General features: G+C 32.2%; 1 protein-coding gene across 1 annotated transcript in view; it reads right to left on the bottom strand.

Moving 5' to 3' along the window:
• LOC129231111 (WD repeat-containing protein 81-like) overlaps positions 1-26,199 on the bottom strand; it is a 110,163-nt gene that overhangs the window by 48,552 nt on the left and 35,412 nt on the right. Inside the window, 12 exon segments of the mRNA XM_054865358.1 lie at positions 45-549; positions 5,941-6,139; positions 6,224-6,594; positions 6,676-6,976; positions 7,186-7,373; positions 10,123-10,316; positions 10,467-10,524; positions 12,433-12,684; positions 19,147-19,350; positions 20,664-20,807; positions 20,914-21,135; positions 21,218-21,747. Of these exon segments, the coding sequence (XP_054721333.1) occupies positions 45-549; positions 5,941-6,139; positions 6,224-6,594; positions 6,676-6,976; positions 7,186-7,373; positions 10,123-10,316; positions 10,467-10,524; positions 12,433-12,684; positions 19,147-19,350; positions 20,664-20,807; positions 20,914-21,135; positions 21,218-21,747 (3,168 nt within the window).

The raw sequence follows: 26,199 nt of genomic DNA, 5'->3' as shown, positions 1-26,199 counted from the left end.
GACCATGACAAATGAAATTCATTAGAAAAAATGTAAGTCATTACCTTTATTTTCTGGTGAAATATACACTATTTCTCTTTTTTCTGCACTGTCATAACACAAGGTAAGCATACGTAACAGATTCCGTGTAAGGTATCTTGCTGTTAAGACAGGACCCAATCTATGAGCTAACCACAAGAGACTTTCAGATGAAATGTCTGAAACATTTTGACTAAATCCTGTGTCATCTAAGCAACAATATTTCGTGATGTAGGAAGTTGGAGGAATTTTTATTTGTACATCTTTCTCAGAGTTATTCAATTCATTTTCTTCTTCATCTTTTTTTAAATTTTCCCAATCTGTAATATGTGAACTTAAATTAGGAGCAGATTGGGAATAGGAATCTTGCAATGAACTCCACTGCTCTACTGTTGAACAAGAATCATCAGTTTCCACTACAATTTCTTCAGGAATGTAGCAAGAAGTATCAGCAGGTAATTCAGTTTCATCATCACTTCTTTTATCTTTGAATGTTGAAACAGCATTATAAGTTTCACTTTCTTTTAAAACCTAAAGTAAAGAATATTAAAAATATCAACAAGATCAAATTTCAAAATGAAAACAGTAAAACTTCACTACATTAAGAAATATTAAACATACAAGAGCAAAATGATAAGCAGACACTAATCAACCTAAAAACATTTCTGTACCTGGGTGGTAAAAAGGCACTATGTCACAAAAGTAAAAGTTCCCTTGAAGCACCTCAAAACCAGCATATGAAATGTGTCAGCAAGGGCTGTTCACTATTGTTAATCTTGTTAATTTTTAGGAATTGCACTAGGTGCTTTATGCCTCTAAAGCACTTAAGCTTCTGCCTTAGTTGAGGAATATGCTTAAATTCAGATTTTGAGAAAATGAACATTCAGTCTTTTACCTCCTCAGGTACAGAATTAATCCACAAAGTTCCTATTCCTTGCAAATAATAATAATAATAAAGGATTGTAACAGACTGATGGAAAATTGGATGCTTCAATAATATAAATAGGAAAAATTTAATTAAACTACAGCAAAATTAAACATGTAGAGTTTCATAAAATTGAGAAGTATTTAAGAAAAATACTAATAACTTGCTTTATTTTGGATATATTCTAGTCATATCATTTTTCAGATGTAATGCACTTTTAGTTTTACCTAATGTATGCATATTCAATCAAGCAATTTCATTGTAATGAATTAAAAGTTTTGGGACATTGAAACAATTCTATTGTATCAGCAAATATATATAAGCCAAAGTTTGTTAAATTTTATCCGAAATAGAAATTTTGCTAAATATTTTATTATACTATCGATTAATTTTTACTCTAATTTTTTCATCACTTTTACCATACCCTTATGCAAACATTTTGCTGCAGAAAAAAAAATAAAACATCTACATTGGAGTATGATGCCAATGACAAATGTCTATCAGTACTAATTTCTATTTCGCTAAAAGTTATACATAATATGCCACAGAATCAAAGGCAAAAAAGGATTACACCTGTATATGAATTTTACTTCCAATTCCTTTAATATAAGTTAAAGAAACTGTACTGGATATATCAATTCACAATTAAAATGCATTGGAAGTGAGCAACCACAATTCAATATACCAAAATAGGTGAGAAACAATTTTCGTACAAAATATGAAAAATCCAGAAGGTTTTGCTCATAACCGGAGAAATGGAAAAGGACATGAAAATCTGATAAACATTGAGACAGATACATTTTGATACAGAGATGGACAAATGTAAATACATAAATAGATGTACATTGAAATAAATTAAAATCATTTAGGCACTGCCACCAAATTGACTTAAGCAACCACTGAAGGCAGCTTCTTGATGTAAAAAGGTGAATAGCGTAAAAAGCAGATAGTGTAAAAATACAAATCAGCGACTCGTTGAATGAGGCTAGTATACACACACATGTATAAATATGCACAGTAGAGTCTCAAAAATCCGAGTTTCGAACGTTTAAGGTTCGGCTTAATTCGAGGTGCCTACTTAAAATTTTCAGTTACATTTTTTAGTTACTAAAAAATTATTTTCATTAAAATCTGAAAAGAGGAATTTTTAGTTACTGTTAAAGTTATTTAACTACATACAGCAAACAATTTTAAAAATGCATAGAGAGGTTCGTGTCAACAACACTCCTTGTAGCACGAAGTAGGGGAAAGTGGGATAAAACCGGGAAGTCGGGAGCAAACCGCGTACCCCCTTCTAGCCCCTGTAAGCACTGCAATCGCATGGACAATAGAAGAACTAACTTCCACCTTGATGAAAAAGCAGAGGCCATTAAATTAGAATGCAATAGACTGGCTTCTTTCGTTCCTGTGAAGAAAATTCTGTTTGAGTGGATTTTGCTTAAAATTTTTGACCAAAACTAGACCGATTATACTATGTTCCTGTTTCTGCAACAGTAAAGGTATGTAGCTCTCTTTGTACAACATTTAATTACCATCATTATCGTTCTATGTAATTGTCTGTAGCATTCTGTATAGTTATATGATGGCATTTTTTATGAAAGCTGTACATGCGGGGCAAAACCAGGTACTAACCAAGAGGTAAAACTGGGTTCTACTCTCATACACTGACAGAAAGACCCAGCCGATGGAGAACAAGAAAAAAGGAACAACTGTCATTCTGACGGGCTCCCCATACAAGCTTCATCTTCAGGCAACATGAGAAGAAAAGAAAAATGATGGAAAGAAGACCAAAGATGTACGGAAGAAAAAACCTGAAAGAGAGATAAATGAATCAAAGAAAAGGCAACATTATAAAGATGCCAAAAAGGGATAGATAGAAAATAAAAAAGGGTCCAAAAAAAGAAAAATCGAAGGAGCAAATGAGGGATGAGTCCAGTGAAGAGGATGACAATACTGCCTACATTAACTGCAATGAGCTTTATTTGGACTCCAAGGGTGGTGAGGGATGGATTCAATGCTTCCAAAGTTGTCATTGGTTCCCATGAAAGCTGCTCTGGGGTCAAAGAGGAAGATAACTATTTTACTTGCGACTGGTGTCAGTAGGCCTTATATTACAGAAAAAAAACTAAAGGTAAAGACAAATTTACAGTCAATTCATCAATATGTGTCCTTTTATACTTAATCTAGTATGTTATGAAAATAGTTAACATATGTCACTAAATAAAACTAGAATGTGGAAACTTTTAAATTTTTTATTTTTTAATAGCAATAACGTGTCGACCCGGTTTTACCCCACTAGTGGGGCAAAACCAGGAAAAATGACTTTTTTTACAAAAAAATTAATAAAAATTAAAAAACAAAAACACTTACGGTTTTGAAACTGTGGTTGCATTAATAGATAAGTAGAGAATACTTTTGTAAAATTTTGGTCCTTTATGCTAAAAACTGTTATTTCTGGAAGCCTGTAAACCTTAGGGTCCCAGTTTTACCCCACTTTCCCCTATTTTTCTACTTAAATATGGATCAAAGGATACCTGGGAGATAATAACTTGATGAGTAAAATTATCATTGACTACCACATAGAAGGTGTTAACGTTGTTTCTGCTGGATCTTCCAGTTGCAGTCTAAAAGAAGGTTCACAACTTCACGCTGCACGACACGTATATAATGAAATTTCAACCTTCTACAACTAACCCTTTTTCTGTTATGCTAGATGCATACATACGCTTGCTAGCACATAGATACAGATGTTATGAGAAAACTTATCGAAAAGAATTCGGCACTGTCAAAATGCATGTTTGTTAGCCTACAAATTGCTCACATTAATACACAACTGTTTGTGAAAATTGCAACACCACAAAGGACTTACATGAGTGAGCTGAAAATTGCAGGAAATGTAAAGTAGGGCATGATATGCAAATGATTAGAATTGCAGACCGGTAGTGCATGGGTATTCTGAGCAGTGCCCTCTGAACGGTGGATCAAACTGAATATAAATAGACGGCTGTAGCGAGGTGTGTATAATTATCGGTGGTTATATGCTAAAGTAAATGTTAGCTGAATCTTTACTATGCCTCTTCGACGAAAGAAAGAGAAATTTGAGCAAATTTTCGGAAATCCAGGAGTGAACCCCGAAATGTGTAGTCAGCTCGCGATGACAGACACCTGGTGCATATGGCGCTGTCGGACTGCAAAGCTTCTTCTAGACAATTGGCAGCACAGTGGTAAACAGCTACAGGTGTTTCATTGTGTGCTTCATCAATTCGGAGACGTCTGCTGCAGCGTGGGCTGCGCGCAAGGATTTTTTTTATACAGGATTCCTCTCACACAAAACCATTGCCACCTGCGGCTACAATGGGCCAATGTGCATAGGAGCTATCGTGCTGATTGGCAGCAGGTCGTTTTTTCTGATGAATCCCGCTTCAATTTGTGGTACCATGATGACCAAATTCGTGTCAGGCGCTATGCTGATGAACAGCACATTTTGGAGTGAATTATCGAACGCCACAGTGGACGAACACCCGGAGTTATGGTCTGGAATGCCATAGCATATGATGGACGATCGCAATTGCTACGAATTGTGGGCAATTTGAACAGTACCTGAAACATAAACAAAGTTTTACAGCCCCGAGCTATTCCTTTACTGAAACGATTGCCAGGGGCTGTATTCCAACAGGATAATGCCCGTCCACATGTCGCCAGGTCTGTCGAATCCTACCTTAATTTGCAGCAGGTATAGCTTCTTCCTTTGCCTGCATATTCCCTGGATATGTCACCGATTGAATATGTGTGGGATTTTGTTGGGCAGCGTCTCTTGTGATCCTCGTCCTGTTGCTTCCACAGATGAACTTTGGGTGTGCATACAAACAATATGAAATACTCTTCCGCAGGCAAATATTCAAACTTTGTTTCACTCCATGCCGAGCGTGTAGCCGCTCTTATTGCGGAGTGTGGTGGCAACACAAAATACTGATTTCTATCTTTTTTTATTGTTTGTTTGGTTAGAAAATGTAATCATTTATTTGTACCATTACTACTCAACTGTTTTTTAAATTTCATTCAACTATGATGCTTCCTTCATTGTGTTGCAATTTTCACAAACAGGAGTGTACATACAGCATTCATGGGGGGAAAAAAAGTCGAAATTTGTTTTGAGGCAATTAAAAGCGAAATATGTTGAACTTTCAGCGATAAATGTTTCACAATGGCAATACATACATCCTTTTCTTTGTAGAAGGGAGTAAAAACTTAATGTGTAAGGAATTTCCGGATAATCCGTGTTTTCAGTAATCCGAGTTGACATGAGCCCCTATTACCTCGGATTTTCGAGACTCTACTGTATTCATAACTTCCCTTATTCCTTCTCTCTTTTGTATTTTCATTTCTGTCACATCAACCTTTATTGAATTCTGAATTAAAGCATGTAGAAAACACTTAATTTTATTGAATTTTAAAACTCCTTTAATTATTATTTGGATGGTTTTAATATAAGTGGATCTACGGGTCCTTTATTACAATTTACTTACATCTTCACAACATGAAATAATTTGTAGGAAACAGGATGGTAAAGTAGAAAAATATGCACTTTATATCGTTTAAATGTATTTTTCTATTTAAAAAATAGTGCTGCTAAATGTTTGAAAATAAACTTGAAGACTTAAGTTTTAAATTAATGGCATTTTTCTCCAAGCTTACAATTAGAATAAAATATTAAGGGAACAAAACTAAGATTATTGCTACTAAATAACAGATTTGCTGCACATTTAAAATTTGCATTTCAGATAATGCAAAAGCACTATGAATGCATTTCATGAACTTGTAACACTGGAAAATAAACGAACTATAACTAAAAATTATAAATCATTAAATGGAAAACTTTAATTTAAAAGAAAATATAAATTTCTCTGCACATAGTAGTTTCTAAATGCATCAAAAACTACTCAGCAGCACAATAAATTAACTTTTATTCAACGCAACATAACTTATGTGAAACATACTTCATCATTTAAGTCAAGATCAAAAATTTCATTATCTTCATCATTGTTTATTTCAGAATGCAAGGCTTCTTGAGATGAATTTATCTGGCTGAAGGAGTTTTCTTCTTGTTTATCAGAGAAACATTCATCTAAGTGCTCAGGAACTTGATTCAGTTTTTTCATTTCTGAGTTAAATGTTCTTTGCAGATAAGGACATTCACTAAAATGGAAATGCGTTTATAATACAAATTATGTATCAATAAAGGGAGTTATTATCACACTGAGCAATCTTTAACTGCCTTACCCTTCAGGGGATTTTGGAGAATAGTCTTTGCAACCCCCAATAGCTTCAATAAGAATTGCAGTGAAATGAGTTAAGAAGTTATGCAATCCCAAACCAACAATCAGTTGTAAAAGAAATGTGCGATGATACAGTTTCAAATGCTTTGGTGAAGTTATTTCTGTTTCAAAAACTTTTATTAGAAGAGGAAGAAGCTGTTGACAAGTTTGAACTGGACCAAGAGCTTGTGAAACCAAACCAAATAAATGCCATATAGCAAGCAAAGCGGTATGTTGATTGTCAAACATTTCTTGCAAATATGGAATTAACATTTCAATACCTTCTGAATTCAATAAAGGCAGAATTGCTTGCAGTTTCTCTGCAGCAAAATGGACCTAAAATTAAAAATATAAAAACTTTAACATATGAATATAAATGTACTATACAACAAAAAAAGAGGTCAAACACTTACAAACCTTCTTTTCCGCTAATTGCAGTATTTGTTTCTGCTTATCATCATCTATACCCCCTTCAGACAACAACTTTATCTCCACAGAATATTTTTTTAAGTCTAAAAGAAAAGAGTACAAAGAAGGAAAATAGGAGGGAAAAGGAATAATATGAATGGCAGGAATTAGCAATTGATGAGGAGATGGAAGTGGAAGACCAGAAGATGATACTGGAGGAAAACGAGAGGGTAAATTATTTAATTCGAAATGTTGTGGATGGTAAGATGTTGAGACTTGAAGTAAAAGTTGTATAACTTTCTGTAATGACCTGAAATAAACAATTCAAAATCGTAAATATGCAAAAGCAAGTATCTATTCACATTAGAAGTTCTTTGCTCCCTAGCAATTCATTCAAAAATACTTGTCTGCAATTAAATAAATATAAAAAGGAAACAAAATAGAAACTTGTATGACAGTTTTGAGAAACCTTAACCAGTCTCTTTAGCTAAAAAAAATTGAACATTTATTAAGAATTACCTTGGTATTTCATGTTTGTGCATTTTCAAAATCTGTAGAACATTGCTGTATCGATCTGTGAGCGGCACATGCAAAGGCAAGGTTTTGCAGTATGAAGAAGCAGCAATTTCACTTATAAGGCATCCAAGAACTATTAAATCCTTAATTTGGTAGTGATAAGTCAGGATATCATTCACCTTTGATGCATTCTAAAAGTAAAATATAGCACTAATTTTTAAAAAAAGGTGTTTAGCAGTTATTTTTAACTATAAATAATTTCAAAAACCATACTTTTAAAATCTTTGCATAATGACTTAGAACATTTAATGCTCTCTGGTATCATATATTTCTGCTACATTAGTTAATGATTTTTTCCAAAATCTACTGTAAAACAATATGAACATTTACGAGAGTTATTCCAAAAGTAAGGTCTGTTTTTGTTTTTAAAACTAACATCAAAATATTTTCCAAAACAGTTGAAATATTTAGATCCCTTAGATCTTTCTCTATTTTTCTATATAATTTCTATACTTATTTAAACATTTATCACATTGTTCAACAAGCTTTTGAAGGCCTTAGTCATAGATATTGGCCGCCAGTGAGGATAATCAGCCTTTTTCATTTCGTCATCTGTAGCAAAGCGCTTCCTGCCAAGAAACTCCTTTAGGTAGTGGAACAAGTGGAAATCGCTCTACGGCAAGTCCGGACTGTACGGTGAGCTGTCCATCTGTTCCTATCCAAAAGACTTGATTAGAGTTTTGGTTTTTTTCACAGCATGTGATCAGCATTGTCATGAAACAAATAGACTCTAGATGTCAAAAGGTGTTTTTCTGCTGCTGAAATGCTTTTTGCTGACAAAAATCGAATTGCTGACCTTACTTCAAAATCGACAGGCTGATCAAATATCTGAAACATTACAAATTGACCCTGTAAATAGCACACAGCAACAGTAGCAACGGTAACAGCGTATTTGATCCGCAAGGCAGACCGGGAGTCGTCAAGCAGCTATATTTTAATATTCATACAAAATTCAAACAGTTACGGTAAATCGGACCGTACTTTTGGAATAACCCTCATAGCTATTGCATCATAAAAAGTATTTTGGTGTATTTACATTACACATGTTTTGCTAGTAGTACAAAGGAAGTTTTGCTGTTAAAATAGTCCTATGTGTGCCATAAGAAAAAAGATAGACACAGCTGTAAACCTCCTTAAAAATGTGAACAAAGTTTTATTTTAGGGAAAAACGAGAAATGAAAATTCAGCCACATGTTAACTGCAGTTTATCAAAAACAATTTTCCTTTCTTCCTTCATCAAGCATATCAAAATACCTGCTGTGCATGTATTCACATAACGGAATGGGAATTTGAATTTCCACTTTAAAAACTTTATTTTTTCAATTTTTTTTTTTCAGTAGGGCTGTGTAAGAGGCCAGTCGTATATAACCAGATCTAGTGCGCTCCCCGAAAAGGCATCACTCTTTCATGTCCCACCATTAAGGTGCTGATGCATGACACAAGTAGTTTTTGACGCCCAGTTTACACCAGATAGACGCACCTGGGCTCAAAGGCGTGCACAGAGGTTCAGTAATGGGGGTACCACTATACGAGAAAACCTGGTCATTTAGATAACCACCAAAAGAAGGCGCAAGGCCGCTGCGAGGTCAGAAATTTAGATAAGATATATGAAATTGGTGGGATCTGAATTTTTTTTAAAGCATCTTAAACAGAGAGATAATTTAGTTTCTGGTTTAAAATAGTATTAGGACTAAAAATTTATAGTCCTGGATCTGATAGCACTTCTGTAGGAAAGTTTGAGTAGGGAGAATTTTTTTTCAAAAATGTTTAGCAAGTGTCCTAGAAAGTATTTTGGACTAGGGGGACATCAGCCACCTGGTTCATTCTCCTGCTATGATGTCATCAAAGACTGTGGCCGTTCGCTCTCGTAAATGTTCAGCACTTCTGTAGAAAGTTCATGTAGGCAGAATTTTTTATCGAAAATGTTTAGTATGTGCCCTAGAAAGTATTTTGGACATGAGTGGACATCCGCCACATGATGCATTTTCCTGCTATGACGTCATCAAAGATGGCGGCCGTGCGCTCTCATAAATGATCATATCTATGTTAATACTTGATCGATTCGCATGAAACTTGCATATTTTTATACTATTTTGTCTGGTGCTAGTTTTGTTTTAAGTTAAGCGGTTAGAAATGTTCCCTAAAAATAATTGAAATTATTTTTAAATTTTTCTTTTCTTTTGTTTTTTTTTCATGTTCAATCATCAACTGCTGATGGGTACTGCTTAAAAATGGCATTGAAGCAATTGTTTGTGTGAAAAATATTTGTTTTCCATTTTCACTCAGTGGGCACTGATACACTTACACAACCTTTTACTTTTTTCACAATCCAAAATTTTAATTTATGCAAGGGGTCGTGGAACACATTCCTGGCATAATTCGAGATTCAACAATACGTTCACTAAGTCAAAAGTTCATACTTTTTATCTCGTTCATATTTCTTTCTTTTATTTCAAAATTTCTCCAATGGAAGGAGATTTAAACCCTTAATCACCTACAAGAAATTAGCTTTATATTTGAGTGGACTGGCTGCCAAGTACTGTACATAGAACATGTTGATAAATTTTTCAAGTTATTAAATTGAAAGTTTTAAACTGTTCACGGGTTCTGTTCAAAGGAATAACATACTATGATTTGTCAAGCCAAACTATTAACCCAAGACCCACATCACAATATGATTTGATATATTACTAGCTATCTAGCAACACAAAAATGGTATAAATCTCTGTCTGGTATTTTGAAATTTATACCATTTAGCAGACATACTTCAGCAACTACTCCCTCCCCCACTTAAGAAACACAAACAGTCCCAATTAAAAAAAAAAAAAAAAAAAAAAAACTAATAACTTATCATTGTTTCAAATTATGTATAAGACTCACACAATGCTTGTCCTCAAACTTTCCATCACCTGTCCATGCTAAAAATGTGAACAGGGACTCAAAATGTGACAAAGATGAAAGAGGATTAAAGTCCTTCGGCAACACTATGGTTTGGTTCTCTGGCCGTGACTCTGGTCGAGACAACTCAGATGACGTCAATGGTTTGGACCTGAAAATGGATGCATAATTTGAAAATAAATAAAAATAAACTCTAATTTTTATTTTAGGGAATAGCTTTTAATAATAAATGAAGTAAAAACAAATTGTGGAATCTTAAAATAAAAATCAAGAAAAATCATATAAAGGCCTTTTTATATCTCACCGCAGTCCTTTCAAAAATCCTGCTCTACCAAGGCTTTCGGATGACGTATCATCATCACCACTGTCTTTTGCATCTTGAGCCTATCAGTGATTCCAAATCAAAAGTTTTAAGTAAATATCCCACTTTTATGTAATGTCATAAGCAAAAAAAAAGTAACACAATTTACAAAGCACAAGACATTGAGAGAAAATAAAAAAGAAAGGCGATCATTTTGGAAGCTATAATGCAAAACAAAAATAATGAAGAAAAACAAAATTCAAACTGCCTTCTAAACAGATTTAGAAACAGGACTTATGAAGAAAAGAATATGCAAACCACAATGCATGTGTAGTAGATATTTAATTGTGAAGCTAAAAAATACAAATTTTTGAATTTTATAGAAATTCCATATAAAGGCAATTGTATGAAGGTAAAAAAAAACCTATTTTTAAGTTCATAAAAGTAACACAGAAACAAATGTGTAAATATCTCAAGAAGAGCTTTTCCAATTTAAATGCATAAAAAAATAAATACTTAAAAATAATCAGAAATATAATTTCAGTAGTTTTAAATCATTATATTTTACAGCATTGTTTTTATTGCTAACATATACTCGTATAATAGAAAATCACACGTATAAAAAATTTGATTCAGAGAATATTTGAATTTACTCTACTCTATTATTGCTAACAGTTTATAGAGCAAATATCTAGTTATAAACAACATCGTAGAATTGACCACTCACATTTAGTATAAAAATTACTCAAGTATGTTTCAAACACACACTCACACAAACACGCACAAAAAAAAATAAATAAATAAACAAAAATATGAATTCAAAGCAATAGCAATAATTTCATAACATCTTACAATTTTTCAGCTGAGACATTCAAAAACTAAAAATGAGTTATTTATTATTATGAATCAATTAGAAAAAGGATAATTTTTTATCAATTCAGATAACACAAAAAGTTAAAAACCCAGCCCCTGGAATTAATTTGAATTTTGATATCTTGAATTCAAAGCATGTTTTTCTCAATCAGGAATTGCGACGGAAACCTACTCATTGGGTTTGTTTCTACAAAAGGCTGCTATTCAAACACAATTGCGAAAAAATAATTTGAATTCAAGACGTCAAAATTCAAATCTATGCCAGGGGTTGGAAGCTAGATGTTGTGTGCTGGATGTAGGATGTTATTTTCTTCTGGCTAGATGTTTTGTGCTGTATGCTGTCTAAAGAGGATTTTATAAAGTCAAAGTCGAGAGGATAGGATATAAATAAAGTCTATTCTGGGGGACATAGATGAAACCGCCCAGGAGGAGTATCTGCATTCAGGGTCCAGTGTACCCTAAAAGTGACCTGGAAAGTCAACTCTGATTAAGTGAGAACAATTAGCAACACAAATTTTTTTTTCGCAAAAACAAAAACAGCTACAGATATTGGATCTGTTACTGCTGATATAGAGAATTTGAAGAATATAACTCAAACTTGCTTGATAGTTATTATTTTTTTCCGCTAAAATTCAATTCTCTATGATAGTGATGAAATGTAACAAAAAAAAAATTTGAAGGGTGTACAGAAAATCTTTTATTTAGTAGTCCTAGTATAACTAGTGTTCATGGGTAAAATCCTAAAAGTGCAAGGACATAGAGTTACAAGGGGTTAAGAGTGTTCATTTGCCACTACTGCTAACTGAAAATTTGAATTCTTGAGTTGAGTAAGGATGAGTATGGAGGGAGACTTTGAATGGATAAGAATATGGTTAAGCAAGGATAAACCTAGGGGGGGGGGGGGCAAAAATCAAAAATTAGAAAGATTTAGACTGTCTAAACAAAAGGAAGAACTAGTGAAATTAAAAGTTTACCAGAGGATAAAAGATACAAAATTCAAAGAATTTCAAGGTTATAACTGAAATATGTTACGAACCTTGTTTGATGTACATTTAACACATCTACATAAAATCCTTTGCTTAGATAACAGTTCTTAGAAAATGGAAGCATAAAATCACTTGTGACATGAATGTATTTTAATATTTTTGAGTAACATTTAAAGTTGGGAACAAAAGGAATATCAACAATACCTTCCACATTATGCTTCGAAAGGTCTTTGGTGCCACACTTCGAGAAAATAATGATTTGCTCAGCTTGTGAGGATGAGGATGATAGAACAATTGAGTCATTCCATAATTACGAATTGATGTATGATTATCCACTAAAGGTAGGCAGACATTTTTAGCTTTTACTGCTGATGTACCTGTAAGCTGATGACAATTTTAACTGCAAATTTGATATGAAAAATATTCTTGCATACTTAACACAATAGGAAAATCTCAACGTATAAAAAATTACTATTTCCTTAAAAAAAACCTAAACAGTGTTACTAATTCAACTAACTTTACATAATATACTTGTATGTGCAACTTTTTGAGTGCTCTAAAAAAACAAAAAAATTTTATATACAATTAAAGTTACGGAAAAAATACCCTCCATTGATGCATAAATAGGGAAAGAATTTTAAACATATAGGGGAAAAGGGGGCACATGTGAACATTTTTTTCATTTACTAATTTCTCAGAAAATATTTTCAATTTCTCACAGAAAAAGAGTTCCCATGATTGAATAGTATTTTCTTTGTACCATGGAATTTTTTCAGATTTTTTAAAAGAATATTTCTATACTTTATGGAATTTTTTTAAAATGTCTTCAATTGTTCACATGTGCCCAATTGGGGGGCAGATGTGAACAAACTTGGAGCAGATGTGAACACAATTGAAACATGCAGGACGAGCATCAAATTTCGACGAAAGACTCGTTATAATGAAGCATATACGTACACTAATTACATTCAAGGGCTTGTAACCTATACTGTCAGTTTGAATTGCAAAGTAGCTGTTATTAAGAAAATATTTTTTTTCTGAATTACAGAGCTCACTTTCAAACTTTACAATTTCATAGTATGTTCTAATCAATAGATCGTAAAGAAAAAATCTTGTAAGACAAAACAATACAAAGAATATTTTATTGTGTAAAGTATCTTTTTGTTATATAGTGCATTTAAGCTTTATACAGAATATGATGAATTTTAAAAATTTTCTAAACTTCAGTTTTTAGTTAAAGGAAAATATTTTGCCTTTATTTCCGTGCAAATATTATATACCACTAAATTTTTAGCCAACTATTTAGTAATTAAAGAATTAAAAAAATAAAAAATAATAAAATAATTAATAATCATGTAATAATAATTGACGATAAATTTACAAACTGATTGTAGCAAAATAATAATTATAACTCTCTACATCTCTTTTAACACTTATAATAAGCGTACACTAATATTCATATTTATGGAGAGGATATGGGAGCTGATCACATTTGCCCCTACATGTCGCGTTCACAAGTGCCCCGGCATCTACCTTAGAACTAATTTTCAAATATAAAGAATTTTTAATTTAATTACAAAATTTAAAAATTGTCATAAATTTATGTAAATGTTCAATAATGGTTACAATAATTAAATTGAGCTTATAGGTTAGTAAAAAATAAGTTATAACACAAAGAAGACAGTGATAAAAGTACATCAGAATCTGCTAAAACAAAGAAGCTGTCACCACAAGAACATAAATTGGCTTCTTGCTCTGAAAGTTTGGTTAAATAGTAGAGCTGGTACAGCTATTACTTGAGAATTTTTAGGCTTGACATTATCCTAGTAAAACATACCATGATCACATGTGCCCCCTTTTCCGCCCTAACTGATTTTTTAAAAAAAATGTTTTCAAACAAGTAGCTATTAAAGCAATGAAATGTTACTCATTAGTGTATTAACAAGGGAAAGCTCACAGGGAAAGCAATACAAATGTTTTGTCTGTGAAAACAACCATTATGATTCATTCTGCATTGATCTTTGATATTGGTTTTAAAGCAGAAATACTTTTACAGTTCTAAATTTGAACAGTAATCAACTTTTAAAAAAAAACCTTAAAATTATTATCTGCAATTACAGAAGAGGGTAAAAATACTTATTTAACTGAAAAAAAAAGAAAAAAGAGAAATAACTGACAAAGAGGGCACAGTTCTTGACTTAGTAGTATGACCACAAGATAGTTCTAGCAAAAGCAAATCAAAGACAGCATTTCTGTATATTTTGACTGAGCTACACAACTATGGGTACACAACTAATATCTTAAAATGAACTACGTATTTCAAAATTTCTAAGCAGAAATACTTTTACAGTTCTAAATTTGAACAGTAATCAACTTTTTTTTAAAACCTTAAAATTAGTACCTACAAACACACTAGAAGGTAAAAACACTAATTTTTACTGCACTTTAAAAAAAAAAAGAGCCATTACTGACAAAGAGGGGGTTCTTGACTTAGTGTTACAGACCCCAAAGCGGTTTTTTTTTTTGGGGGGGGGAAGTAGGAAATAAGGAATGAAAAATTAAAAAAGTAGGAAAAGTAGGAAAAAAATCACCTAAAAAAGTAGGAAAAGGTAGGACTACACACACGTCAAGAGGTAACAAATTTAGCGTAAATTTTATTTCTAATGTAAAATAAACTAACAGTATTTTTGATTTAACTGTCCCAAAAATAAACTTACAGTACTTTTGAACTATTAAAGGGATTTAATGAAGACCGAGTCGCAAAAACAAAACGAAAGAAACAAGCTGACAATCATCAGTATGGGAAAAAAAACTAGTGGAAACAAAGATATTAATTACAAAAATATGAAAATAAAATCCAATCAAAGAAACATCTTTCAACAATACAGTAATAAAAATTTTAAGTGTGAAAAAAAAAGGCAATATAGCGATCGAAAAAAGAAAACAAAAACAACAAAAATAATACTCATATTTTGGTGCAATAAAACTATTTTTGTTACAGATTTGTTTTGTCAAGAACGAAAACATTCCTTCGAGAGCAGCCATTTATCATTTGAAAATACTAACACTTTCAGCTCATGTTGTCATAAACTATGTTACAAAAAGCAAAGCAAATATTAAATTTGTTTTAGTCAAAAATAATCAGCAGCTGACATGCATTCTTGCATAAACAGGGGAAAACATTTGAATTTGAAAAAAGGAAAAAGATTGAAAAGGCAGAACTAAAATAAATTTGCTCTTAAATATGGGATATAAAATTTATAATAAAATAATTAAACTAAATAAATAACGAAATAAGTAAACTAAAGGGTTTGTATTATGCTATGTATTTTTAACATTCAACATAAATTTTCATTTTAGGTACGTCACTTTTGGGGATCAGTGGGGTCAATTTCTCCCCTCCCTGGCTTTGGAAAATTAATGCTTAACTATACAAGTTTGCGGTTTTTGTTGTTTCCAGATAAAATTTGTATTTAGTATACATCCTTCCCTAGCCACCCCCAGGGGAAAAATCAAAATGACGGGCCAGTTTTAATCTTAATAAAGCAATAAAAACGAATATTGTTTTATGGTTTGACAATTTTTTACCACCTTCCAGTGGTCTGGCCAGAGGATATTTGGGTTCGTTAATGGACCCTTCACAAAAATCAGATCAACCAAAACAGACCTTTTACAAAAATCCTATCAACCAAAATGGTCCCTTCACAAAATTCTGATAAACAAGAACGGATTTTTCACAAATTGTTTATTGAAAGAGCAAATCTGAAAGCAAAATAACGCATATTTCGGTGTATAAAACGGATAATTTTTGGAACCTTTTTTAAAGTCAAATTAGAGAGATCAACTTATACAAAACTTGCTAATTTTGCAAAGAAAAAAAACAGCTCTCTTGTGATGCTCCTGCAAGAGATAAATAATTGCTACTGCCAAATAAATATAATGCTTGTTGCTTGTTTCTTGGAAAGAAATTAACAACTGAAAATAAGTTTGGTTTTAAATAATTTTGTTTGTTTTATCACAGCTAATTAGCAGTGGTGTTGTTGTAAACTTTTCTGAAAAGGCATTGGTAAGCACTTTTCTCTCCCCCCCCTGCCCCCCGCTCATGATTTATAATAAACAACAATAATAATGATATGTATCAGTGAAATGAACTTAGAACTGCAAAGAGATAGTAACGGTTGGGAAAAAATATGATCACTTGAGATAGGGTTACCAACTTCAAAATTATCACCACTTAGTATCTGGCGTTAAACCTTTATAATGACTTGATTAAAAAATATTCTCATCATTTTACCAGCTTGTCAATATTTGCGATCTTTAACTGTTATTTTGGGAGAAAATTATATGGGTTTGATTTTTCAATGCTAACAAGGATTAACAAGGAACTTTAAATAAACTTTTTACGTACCAATTTTTTTTCTTTTTTAGATGTCGACAGTTTGAAGATTGCAATCTTTTAACATCCGATATGAGAATCATATTTTGTTCCTTTTTCAAGCTAACTTCGCTTTATTAGGATGCAAATAAATGGAAAGTCTCTTTATTTTTGTTAGAATGCTCATTTCAAGTTTTTAAAGCAAAATTCCATTTTTTTTCATGAGTCAAAAATTAAAATGCTGAATCAATGGTTTTTTTTTTTTTTTTTTTTTTGCTTTAACTGTGTCTAAAGATATTAATTATATGTTTATCATAGGACTCTAAAATGCAATTTTAAAATAATTTTATCAAAAAAATTTCTTTTAAAGCCGTCTTTTATACTTTTGATGCCTTCACTTTGAGAATTGCGATCTCTTTGCATCCGCTATGGGAATCTGATTTTTCAAAATTTTGATGTTTAGTACGCTTTGTTAAGAGGTAAATAAATAAAACCTCTTTTTATTTTTATTAAAATCGTGGAATTTAAAAGTTTTAAAAGAAATTCCGTGCTTTTTAAGAGTGTCTTGGGTCAAAAAGTTAAATGTTGAATGCTTGTCTGAATTTTATTTTTTTGTCACAATTATTTTAAATACAGTAGAGAAATATCTCTATAGTATAGTATATATCTCTATAGTAATTTACCATAATGTAGAATGGTAGATAAATATTAATGCTTGAGAGAGCGATGCCCCCCCCCCCTAAAACTAGAAAAACACCCCAGAATGATATTCTTGACATAGAAGAGGAAAACACTCAACTTTAAGTTTGAATGATGCAGTTTGTGTCATCTCTAAATTCTAAAATTTCGTTTTAACAATTTTTTTTTTTGCAAAATTATTTGACTTTTCAAAAAATTAATTCATTTTTCTCAAAATTATTTGATTTGTCACAAAAAACGAACCCTGTGAAAAATCCCGGACAGACTCCTGCCTTCTTATTCCAAAATTTTTGTCACGTAAAAAAGGAAAAATCCATGCATGATAAACATAACATTTTTATCAAAGACAAAGATCAGTTTCTAATGTTTCTCGGAGCATAAAAGGGAATGCATATAGTTTCTTTCTATCCTCAACATACAACAAAAATATTCAGTTGGAAATTTTTCACGAAATTGAGAGTGAGGGGAAAGCACCTGGCATCAAATGCCCGCATAGATCTCTTTCTGCCCCCTTGCTTTGATCAGGCGCCCTGAGTACAATAACTTACAGTAGATACGCCGCATGGCTATAATTGCCGCACCGCAAAAAAGTAAGAGTCTGTCAAAAAAATATATTGACAATGTTCAGAAATTGTAAATGTTCAGAAATGCCGCATTGCCATAAACCCAGCACATAAAAATGATGAGCAACTCCTCGATATTGATGATATATCAGAGTGGAAAATACTCATTGAAAAGAAAAAAATTACAGTACATATTTGCTTGTGGCTCTACCCCCCAACTTTTAAAAATGTGAAGAAATAAAAATGGAATCTTGCATTTAAATTGATTTCCGATTTTTCTCCAAATAAATCGGAAACGTTTTGCCCATCTAGGTTTTGCATTTTTTTTTTTTTTTTTTTGCAAATACACTCTTTGCAAGGAAAGAAAACAAAATTTTATAAATTTTATAATCATGTTTCCGATTTAGAATGAACAATAATCATTTTATGTATAAAAAAAGTTAGTTTCAGCGATATTATTTTTGAAGTGGTCCGTTTTTGAGAATTTCAGTTCTCTGTCGCTTTTATTTTGTACTAACATTAATAAAATATGTAAAGTGTACAGGTTTTTCACTTTTTGCTTCCTTGCGTTCCTTTTGAGGTTTTACATTGCCTTTCTGCTCAAATAGATCTTCATTTCACTTGTTATCATCTATACAAAAAATTGACGAATAGGAAATTCGACTTTTCCCGCACTTTTTGACCAGTCGGCCATTTACTTTAATTAAAGCTTCTAATTGTCGGGTAAATAATATATAATTGCATCAGAATGCGCCAGTATCTATTTCTTTATTGTTTTGTTAAAACAAACACGCAGACGCCGCAGCGTTCCTTCCAGAAATTACGGCAGTCAGTCAACGAAAAGCTCAGGATCCGCTTGTTTCTTTTGCTTTTCAAAAGTGAAGCATGCAGAAAATTATTGGTGCGGCATTGTAAAAATAAGAATCAATGCACAATTAGAAGTGCTACACTAAAGAAAGAAAAAGTAGGGGAAAAAAGGAAAAAGTAGGAAAATAAGGAGAGAGCTCTAAAAAAGTAGGAAAAATAGGAACTCTTCGGGGTCTGGTGTTATGATGTCAGGATGGTTTTTGCAACAGCAATTCAAAGACAGCATTTCTGTATATTTCGACTGAGATACACAACTATAGGTACACAACTTATATCTTAAAATTAACTATTTCAAAATTTCTAACTTAAAAACACACTAATTCTATAACAAAAAATATTCACTTTATATCCAAAGACTAAGTCAATCCAGTGATGAAGTCTTTCTGACACATGAAAACCTTCGAGTGCATCTCTATGTTTTTTAACAAAATCTTTTGGATTATCGCACCACCATGGAATACCAAGGTCACATAAATCTGGATGGATTGATTCAAATATAATGGGATCAGAAAAAAATTCAGGTATGCATTCATCAGGTGTCCATTCCTGTAAATAAAATTTAAAAAATAATAAAAAGAAGATAAATCATTATCAAGAATGAGAATAGACCAGAAACAATTAAAAAGAAAACTTCAGACAAAATGAAATTCATGCAAACATACTGGCAGAATATTGTACAAAAAAATAGTTGAAAGGGAACTGTTTTCATTAGTACTATGTATTCATAGGTAGCATAAGATTGTAAAATCAATCAATCAATTTCCCCTCTGTCCCTGACATAATGACTACATGCTAAGTCATTTAAGTCTAGAATCATATTCTAAATATGAAAGTCCACTTACTAATGTTAGCCTTCATCCTCCAAAATTAACAAAGGACAACATATACAAATTTTGCAGAAATTTCATTTTGCTCGAACAATTTAATTCTAAGATTCCAGCCATGGCAAAAATAATCCTACAGAAGATTTTTCATCCAATCAGGCAACACTGTCTGTTTACTCTCCTGAAACTCTTGAACACTGCAGTGCCCAACAGAAGCAACTTTTTTCCTGCTATACATAAAAACTAGAGTTTTTTTATGATTAGAAAGAATAAGGAAATACAGTGAAGCACCCTTTATACATTTTTGAAGGGACTGTATGAAAAAAGCGTACAAATGAAAAAACGTATAATAGGTGTTGGTTCATGTGTATTAGACTCTGCAGGGACCAATTTAAAAAACGTATAATTCATGAAAACTTACAAGAGAGAAACGAATAAACGGTGCTCTTCACTATAATTTGGAATACTTATCCGGAGATAAGATCGGAAAGTGAGGAGATAAGTTACTTACACTGAAAGGAGCTTGAAGGGGAGAAAATTGCTTCAAAAATGAATTTTGGTAGACAGAAAGATTTTTCATGAAAAAAAGGGAATAAATAACTCAACAAAACCTACTCAAAAATGAACTTTCATTAACTAAGAGTTTTGGATGAAGGAGGTTCAGATAATCAAGGATCTACACTAAATTCAAGGCACTTAAATATGATTGTACTCTTGAAATTTACAATAATATAATTAACACTAGCACAACTTCAACCTACCTATTACCATACTTTTCTCATTTCACAAATGCCGGGTCAGTTGGCCATTAGGTCATTAAAGCATGGGCTATCACATATTTCTGTATAACACAATTAAAATTAGTTAGTGTGGAGCAATCGTCCAGATGAGCAGCGTCCATGACTTGTCCAGAGTTACATTAAGTACAGGTCGGAGAATTCGCCAGACATTTATGTGTTAGCATATTGTTGTTGCTCATTAACTTATCTACAACATTAGGGAATAAAGGATACTTCAATCAGAATTTAAAATTACCTGAAGTCTTTCCATTGTCGAAGGGTACTCTGCTGGTACCCATTTTTGACGAACATGTTGACACAAAAACGATTTTGGCATTCTTCGAGCTTTATACACATAATATGTGATGTCAGCCAAGACCTCGGAAGTGTGATGTGGAACCTAAATATTACATGATTATGAAAAATTATGGCATGTTAAGTTAAAAATAGCAATGAGTTGTAGGACATTTGTAAAACAATTATTGCAATTTTCAAAGAATACTAACAGTAATTGCAGTGTCTTGGGATAAATTGACAGAACTTTGAGCAGAATTTGTGGAAATGGCTTCTGATGCTGATTCATATATTAGATCCAATTGTTTGTCACCTTTGTTTAACCTAAACTTCGATTTTGATAAATCTCTCCATCCTCCTTCAGGTGCAGAAAAATCCATAATCCATGGCATCACATAATGACAGTGAGGATTATCTTTTTCTCTACCAGCAAGCTGCAAAGTAAATAGTTTAAATAATTATAATAGTATGTTAAATACAAAAACACAGAAAGTTCACATAAAAATAGTAACTTACTTTATTTAAAGCTATAAGATAATCATAGTTGCTTATACACCCTTCCACCCATCCTTGCACTAAAGATACCAGGATCAAATCACCATCTGTATTTTCAGGCTTTTTAAACTGATGACCACGCTGAGATGATGGAAAGACAGAATCCTCTTGAATATCATCTGGATCTATCCTTGTAGCGTGAGGGGATATTTTATGATGTGATTTTGTCTCATTGCAGCTCCATGATTCATTTACAAGAGCTGTCCAAGTCAGAGGATTCATCTGCATCCATAAATTTTTATCAATTTTTAGTTCAGATAAAGTAACTGACCCCATAAACAAACCTGAATCATGAATATTTCTCAATACTTGAAGTATTTGGTATACTACAAATAATGGTCTGATTGTGGATCCATTCAAAACACAAGGGCTAAACATTAAACAATCTTTCAATGTACCATAGCATTTTTCACTAAGTAGCAAAAAAGAAGAAGGACTTTCAACAGCACAGAGAACTTGAAGAAGATTAGGATGAATAGAATCTGAAATGAAAAAATACAGATAAACTACAGTGAATTTTATAGCATAGCCAATATTTAAATGAAGTAAAAATGCAGAAGAGAAGAAAACAAAAACATGATTTGGAAAAAAACAAAAGGAGTAACTATTGCTTTACAGCTTTACAATAATGTAATACTGATTTTCAAAAAATTTCTCAATGTTTTTCTTACTAATTTTCTCTTTTGAGCCTTTTTTAAAAATTGGTTAGATTATTTGCTAGTCATTACTTGACCCACCCGCAAAAGTGAATTATGCCACTCTTTTTCTTATACTATCTTTTTCCCAACTGAGTTTGTACAAAAGAGCACAGTAGCACCTCTAGTATCCATTTAGGATCCAAAACTAGCAGCTGTTTTTCACATTTTGTAACAAAAATTTTAGCGACAACCATGATTTTACATTGTCGTAATTTTTTTATGCTGAAGTTTTTACAAAAAAGTTAATTTGATGAACACAGTTTCACCACCAGATGTCATGTCTGTTAACTTTATAAACAATGCAAAACATTTTTTTGCCCACATAGTTCAAAGTTGTTTCTTCAAATCAATTTCCTACTTGTATTCTTCAAGCTTAAAACAATGGCACTGATCATTCCTGGAATTCCCTTTCTGACACTTCATTTATACAAGCTTTCTCACATGGGACATATTTTAACAAAATGGTTTTCAACTGAAAGCAATCACAAGTTGCTAATAGATACCTGTATTGAGTTATGAAGACTTGTGCTTATAAGCAAGATACTAGCAAGGACCTCTTTTGCTCTGTTATAGGCAGATTTTTTTTTTTTTTAATTATACCTCAGTACATTACATTGTTAACTAAAAAATAAAAAAAAAAATAGGTGCCAACAAAACCTAACATTTATATCCTAATTTCAAACCCTATATCTACTACTTTCCATTTAAATTGGGTAAATGTAACATGTTGCACGGTTTCAATCTCTTGAGATGGAAAAAACCTTCATTTGAAATCAAAAGTTTAGAGCATGATAATTATGGAAATGAAGTTAAGATTTGTTTGGATACTAAATATTTCACACTAACTTTTATTACACCAAATACATAACCTTTTCTAGTCATAAAAAAAAGAAAAGAAAACATATTTTCACACATTTTGTTTTTACAAACCCTGGAAGAAGTTCTAAAAAGTAACAAGTTGAAGTCTCAATATTTGTAACCATCGGTTTCAGACAATTTGATGCCATTGAAAACCATGCAATTAACTCCAATAAAATTGTACACACTAAATATCATAAAAATAAATACACGGTAGAGATTTTCGCAACAAACATATGATGAACGTAATAGTAATATAAACTATATTAGGTTCAATAAACCAAATATAATTGAAAGTTTTAACTTAACATTTTTTGAAAATAATTCTACACAATTGACATACATATTTCTCATAAACATGTAAATACATACTTTGGGTGTCAACTGGTGTGGGTTATACATTCCGCACCCAATACTGATGCTACTGCTAACAGATTCTAGTTCAAAATGAATATTCAGAGTCTTTTAAATATAAACTACATGAATCAGCATTGAAAAAGTTATCATTACTTACTTTTGTTGCCCATCTAGGTTCATTACTCACTTAGTTTTTAAAACAAAATCTATATATCTTCTTGTTTTTCGACAAAAATCTCAGAACTTCTTTATGGCTGAAACTACCTTATTACCCGGCGTTGCCCGGGTGCTTCTCAATGCAACATACCATTTAGATAATTAAATGGATGAATTCTATCTAAAATGAGAGTAAAAAACTGCATTCACACCACTCTAGGCTCAAATTTTCAAAAGACTGTAAATAGCACAGAAAGTTGAGCATTTGCAGGAAAAATAGCATCAAGTAAAAACGAAAAAGCAATGAGACATGTTATCGGGGTTCTGTCAACGATATTCTTTGGTTCTTCAGGGTCCACTGGCACATTGTCTGTGGTTGAATCAGACGGGCGGTACATCCAATGTCTTAATGCAGAGACAAATGATTGTCTTGCCTATCTTGTGGGACAACCTTTTGCGTGGTGCTTCGAATACGAAAACCATTGTGCTGCCTTTGACGGTTTTGTATACCTCAAGACATTAAAGCATGCTATAGTACTCTTCACATACATTTTATTCTGGGAAAAAAAATCATGGGGTGTTTTCCTAGAAAGAGTCATGAATAAATTCAATGGCTTTTATCAGTTACAAATATATGCAAAATATGCCACCGTTACAATATTTTCAAATATGAAAATCATCCTCAATGGCCCAAAAGCTAAACAGATAGTCTACTGTTCAGAAAATAAGGAATTCGGTCTCTGTTATTAATAGCCGTTAACATTTCGTTTTACGGATAATTGGCGGTGTTTTTACTTTCAAGGTTTCAAGTGTTAGGTAGACTCATTTTATAATTTTTTGTAAGTGTTCAGGAATGTAAGCACATTCCGTAGAAAACGTTCACTTAGCATAAATAACTTCACAAAATGTGTCTGTTTGCCCTTTCCGTGGCGATTTAGTAGCATGCCGTGGAGTAATATTAGATAAGTGAAAATTGCATAAAAAGACGTACGTCAACTACATCTTATTTCCTATATTTATGTCAAATTTCTATTTTCGTAGGTAAAAATGACAGTTAGATATTAATATTGGTGTCTTGCAACAATTCAAAATTTGTCTAAATTAAAATTTTATTTCAAATTTTTAAAACCTCACACTTGCCGTAAATGTTGTACATGATAACTCAAACTGATGCAGCTAGTAAGCGCACTTATTTAAGTTTGCTGCTCTGAAGTACTCCTTTGAGAATATCGAAATTTTTATTTGCAGAGACACAGTCATCATTAGGGGTAGGAATGGTTCCACTGAATAATAGTTACCATAGAAACAGTTACAGTTATTATTTTAAGATACATAAAGCATTAAAAATGGAGTACGTAGACGCAAACTTATGGAAGGAACTATATAAAACCCGTCAATTGAACTGCCTTATAGAAAAAGAAATAGGCGTGCACATTTTGGTCACTATCCACGTCGTTTTTTTTTTTTTTTTCTTATTATTATTTGCAGGGCAAGAAATTAAAAGAAAGAAAAAAACCGTCTTGTTTCTACTTACAACTGTATAATAGACAATTCTTTTGCTTATGTTTTACAAAAGCTTGTTGCACATTCTGTTCCCCATATTCGCAGCTTCAAAACGAAGGAAATGTATTTCCACGTTTAGAAACGTAATCCAAGAACTAAAAAGTTAAATTATTTAAAATTTTTTAATTCTTAAATTTAACTCAAATCTTGCTCCTAAATACAATTTTTAGTCCCCCTTCCAGCAGCAAAATGAAATACGTTTTTGAATGAACCCAACCTTAAGCATGCAACATAAAATTATTTATATGGGAAATAGGTAAATTTCACATGCATTTAAAGTACTTAATTGCCTGCCCTTCTGACTTATTGATCGTGATACAGAGCTTAAGTCTTACTGGAGATTTTAATTTTTTGAAGTTTAAAGAATGATGTATTGCGATTAGCGGATATACGTGAGATACAAATTGTTTCACCTTATCCCTCCACTGTGAACAGAGTTGCTTCTATAACACTGATACGTATCCACTTTTATCTTACAGCATTTTTTCAATGACGGTTGAATTACTTAGTGGTAGTTACAAACAGTAATATTTTTCGATTGTTTACAATAAAAGTTATCGAACTGAGAGTCTTGTAACTGGAAATGGAGCTTTGCTCAACTAATTTCACGATAAAGACTAAAACGAAAAAACTTCATAATGTAGCGTAATATTTCATCATGCCCATTTCAGTAGCAATCTCTTCGTGTCAAAAGTTGCCTCATGCCCGCTAACTGGTTTAAAATTATTGCTAGTCAGCGAAGATGCTCCTTGAGGTGTACTATTGCTTCGAACGTTAAAGTAATATAAAATTTTAAACGATTAAGAAATTTGTTCACGTAAAAAATGGAGACATTTTATGAATTTTAAAAGTTTAAATGTAAATTAATATTGCTTTACATTTTTCAAACTTTAAACTTTTACCCTTCTAAAACTATGAATTCCGCCGTATTAAATTTTTGTGTGGTTTCGAGTCTAAAGGTGCACAGCCTTTTACTCTACCACACATTAGCAATCCTAGTATGATAGTTTATGTACATGTAATGAACCCCATGACTATCCCCCTCCCCCTTGAAAGATAAATTCAATCTACGCTACTGTGCACAAAAATGATTATTTTGCAATTCATTAGCCATATTAGTATTTCTACCCCTGGTCTCTGATAACCTGAAGCGATTTCTGTGAAACTTAGGTGAACTGAATTAGGTAAATCATGGAATAGTATAAATAGCATATACATATTGATTTGTTTAAGGATAATACAATACTAAATTATATTTCCGATGCAATGATGTCGTTTCAATATAAATTTAGTATTCTAATTGTAAAACTG

This window comes from Uloborus diversus, chromosome 10, assembly GCF_026930045.1.
Source record: "Uloborus diversus isolate 005 chromosome 10, Udiv.v.3.1, whole genome shotgun sequence".
In the NCBI taxonomy this organism is placed as follows: domain Eukaryota; kingdom Metazoa; phylum Arthropoda; class Arachnida; order Araneae; family Uloboridae; genus Uloborus; species Uloborus diversus.
Note: the sequence above shows the minus strand (reverse complement) of the source record. Positions and strands in the feature narration are given on the sequence as shown.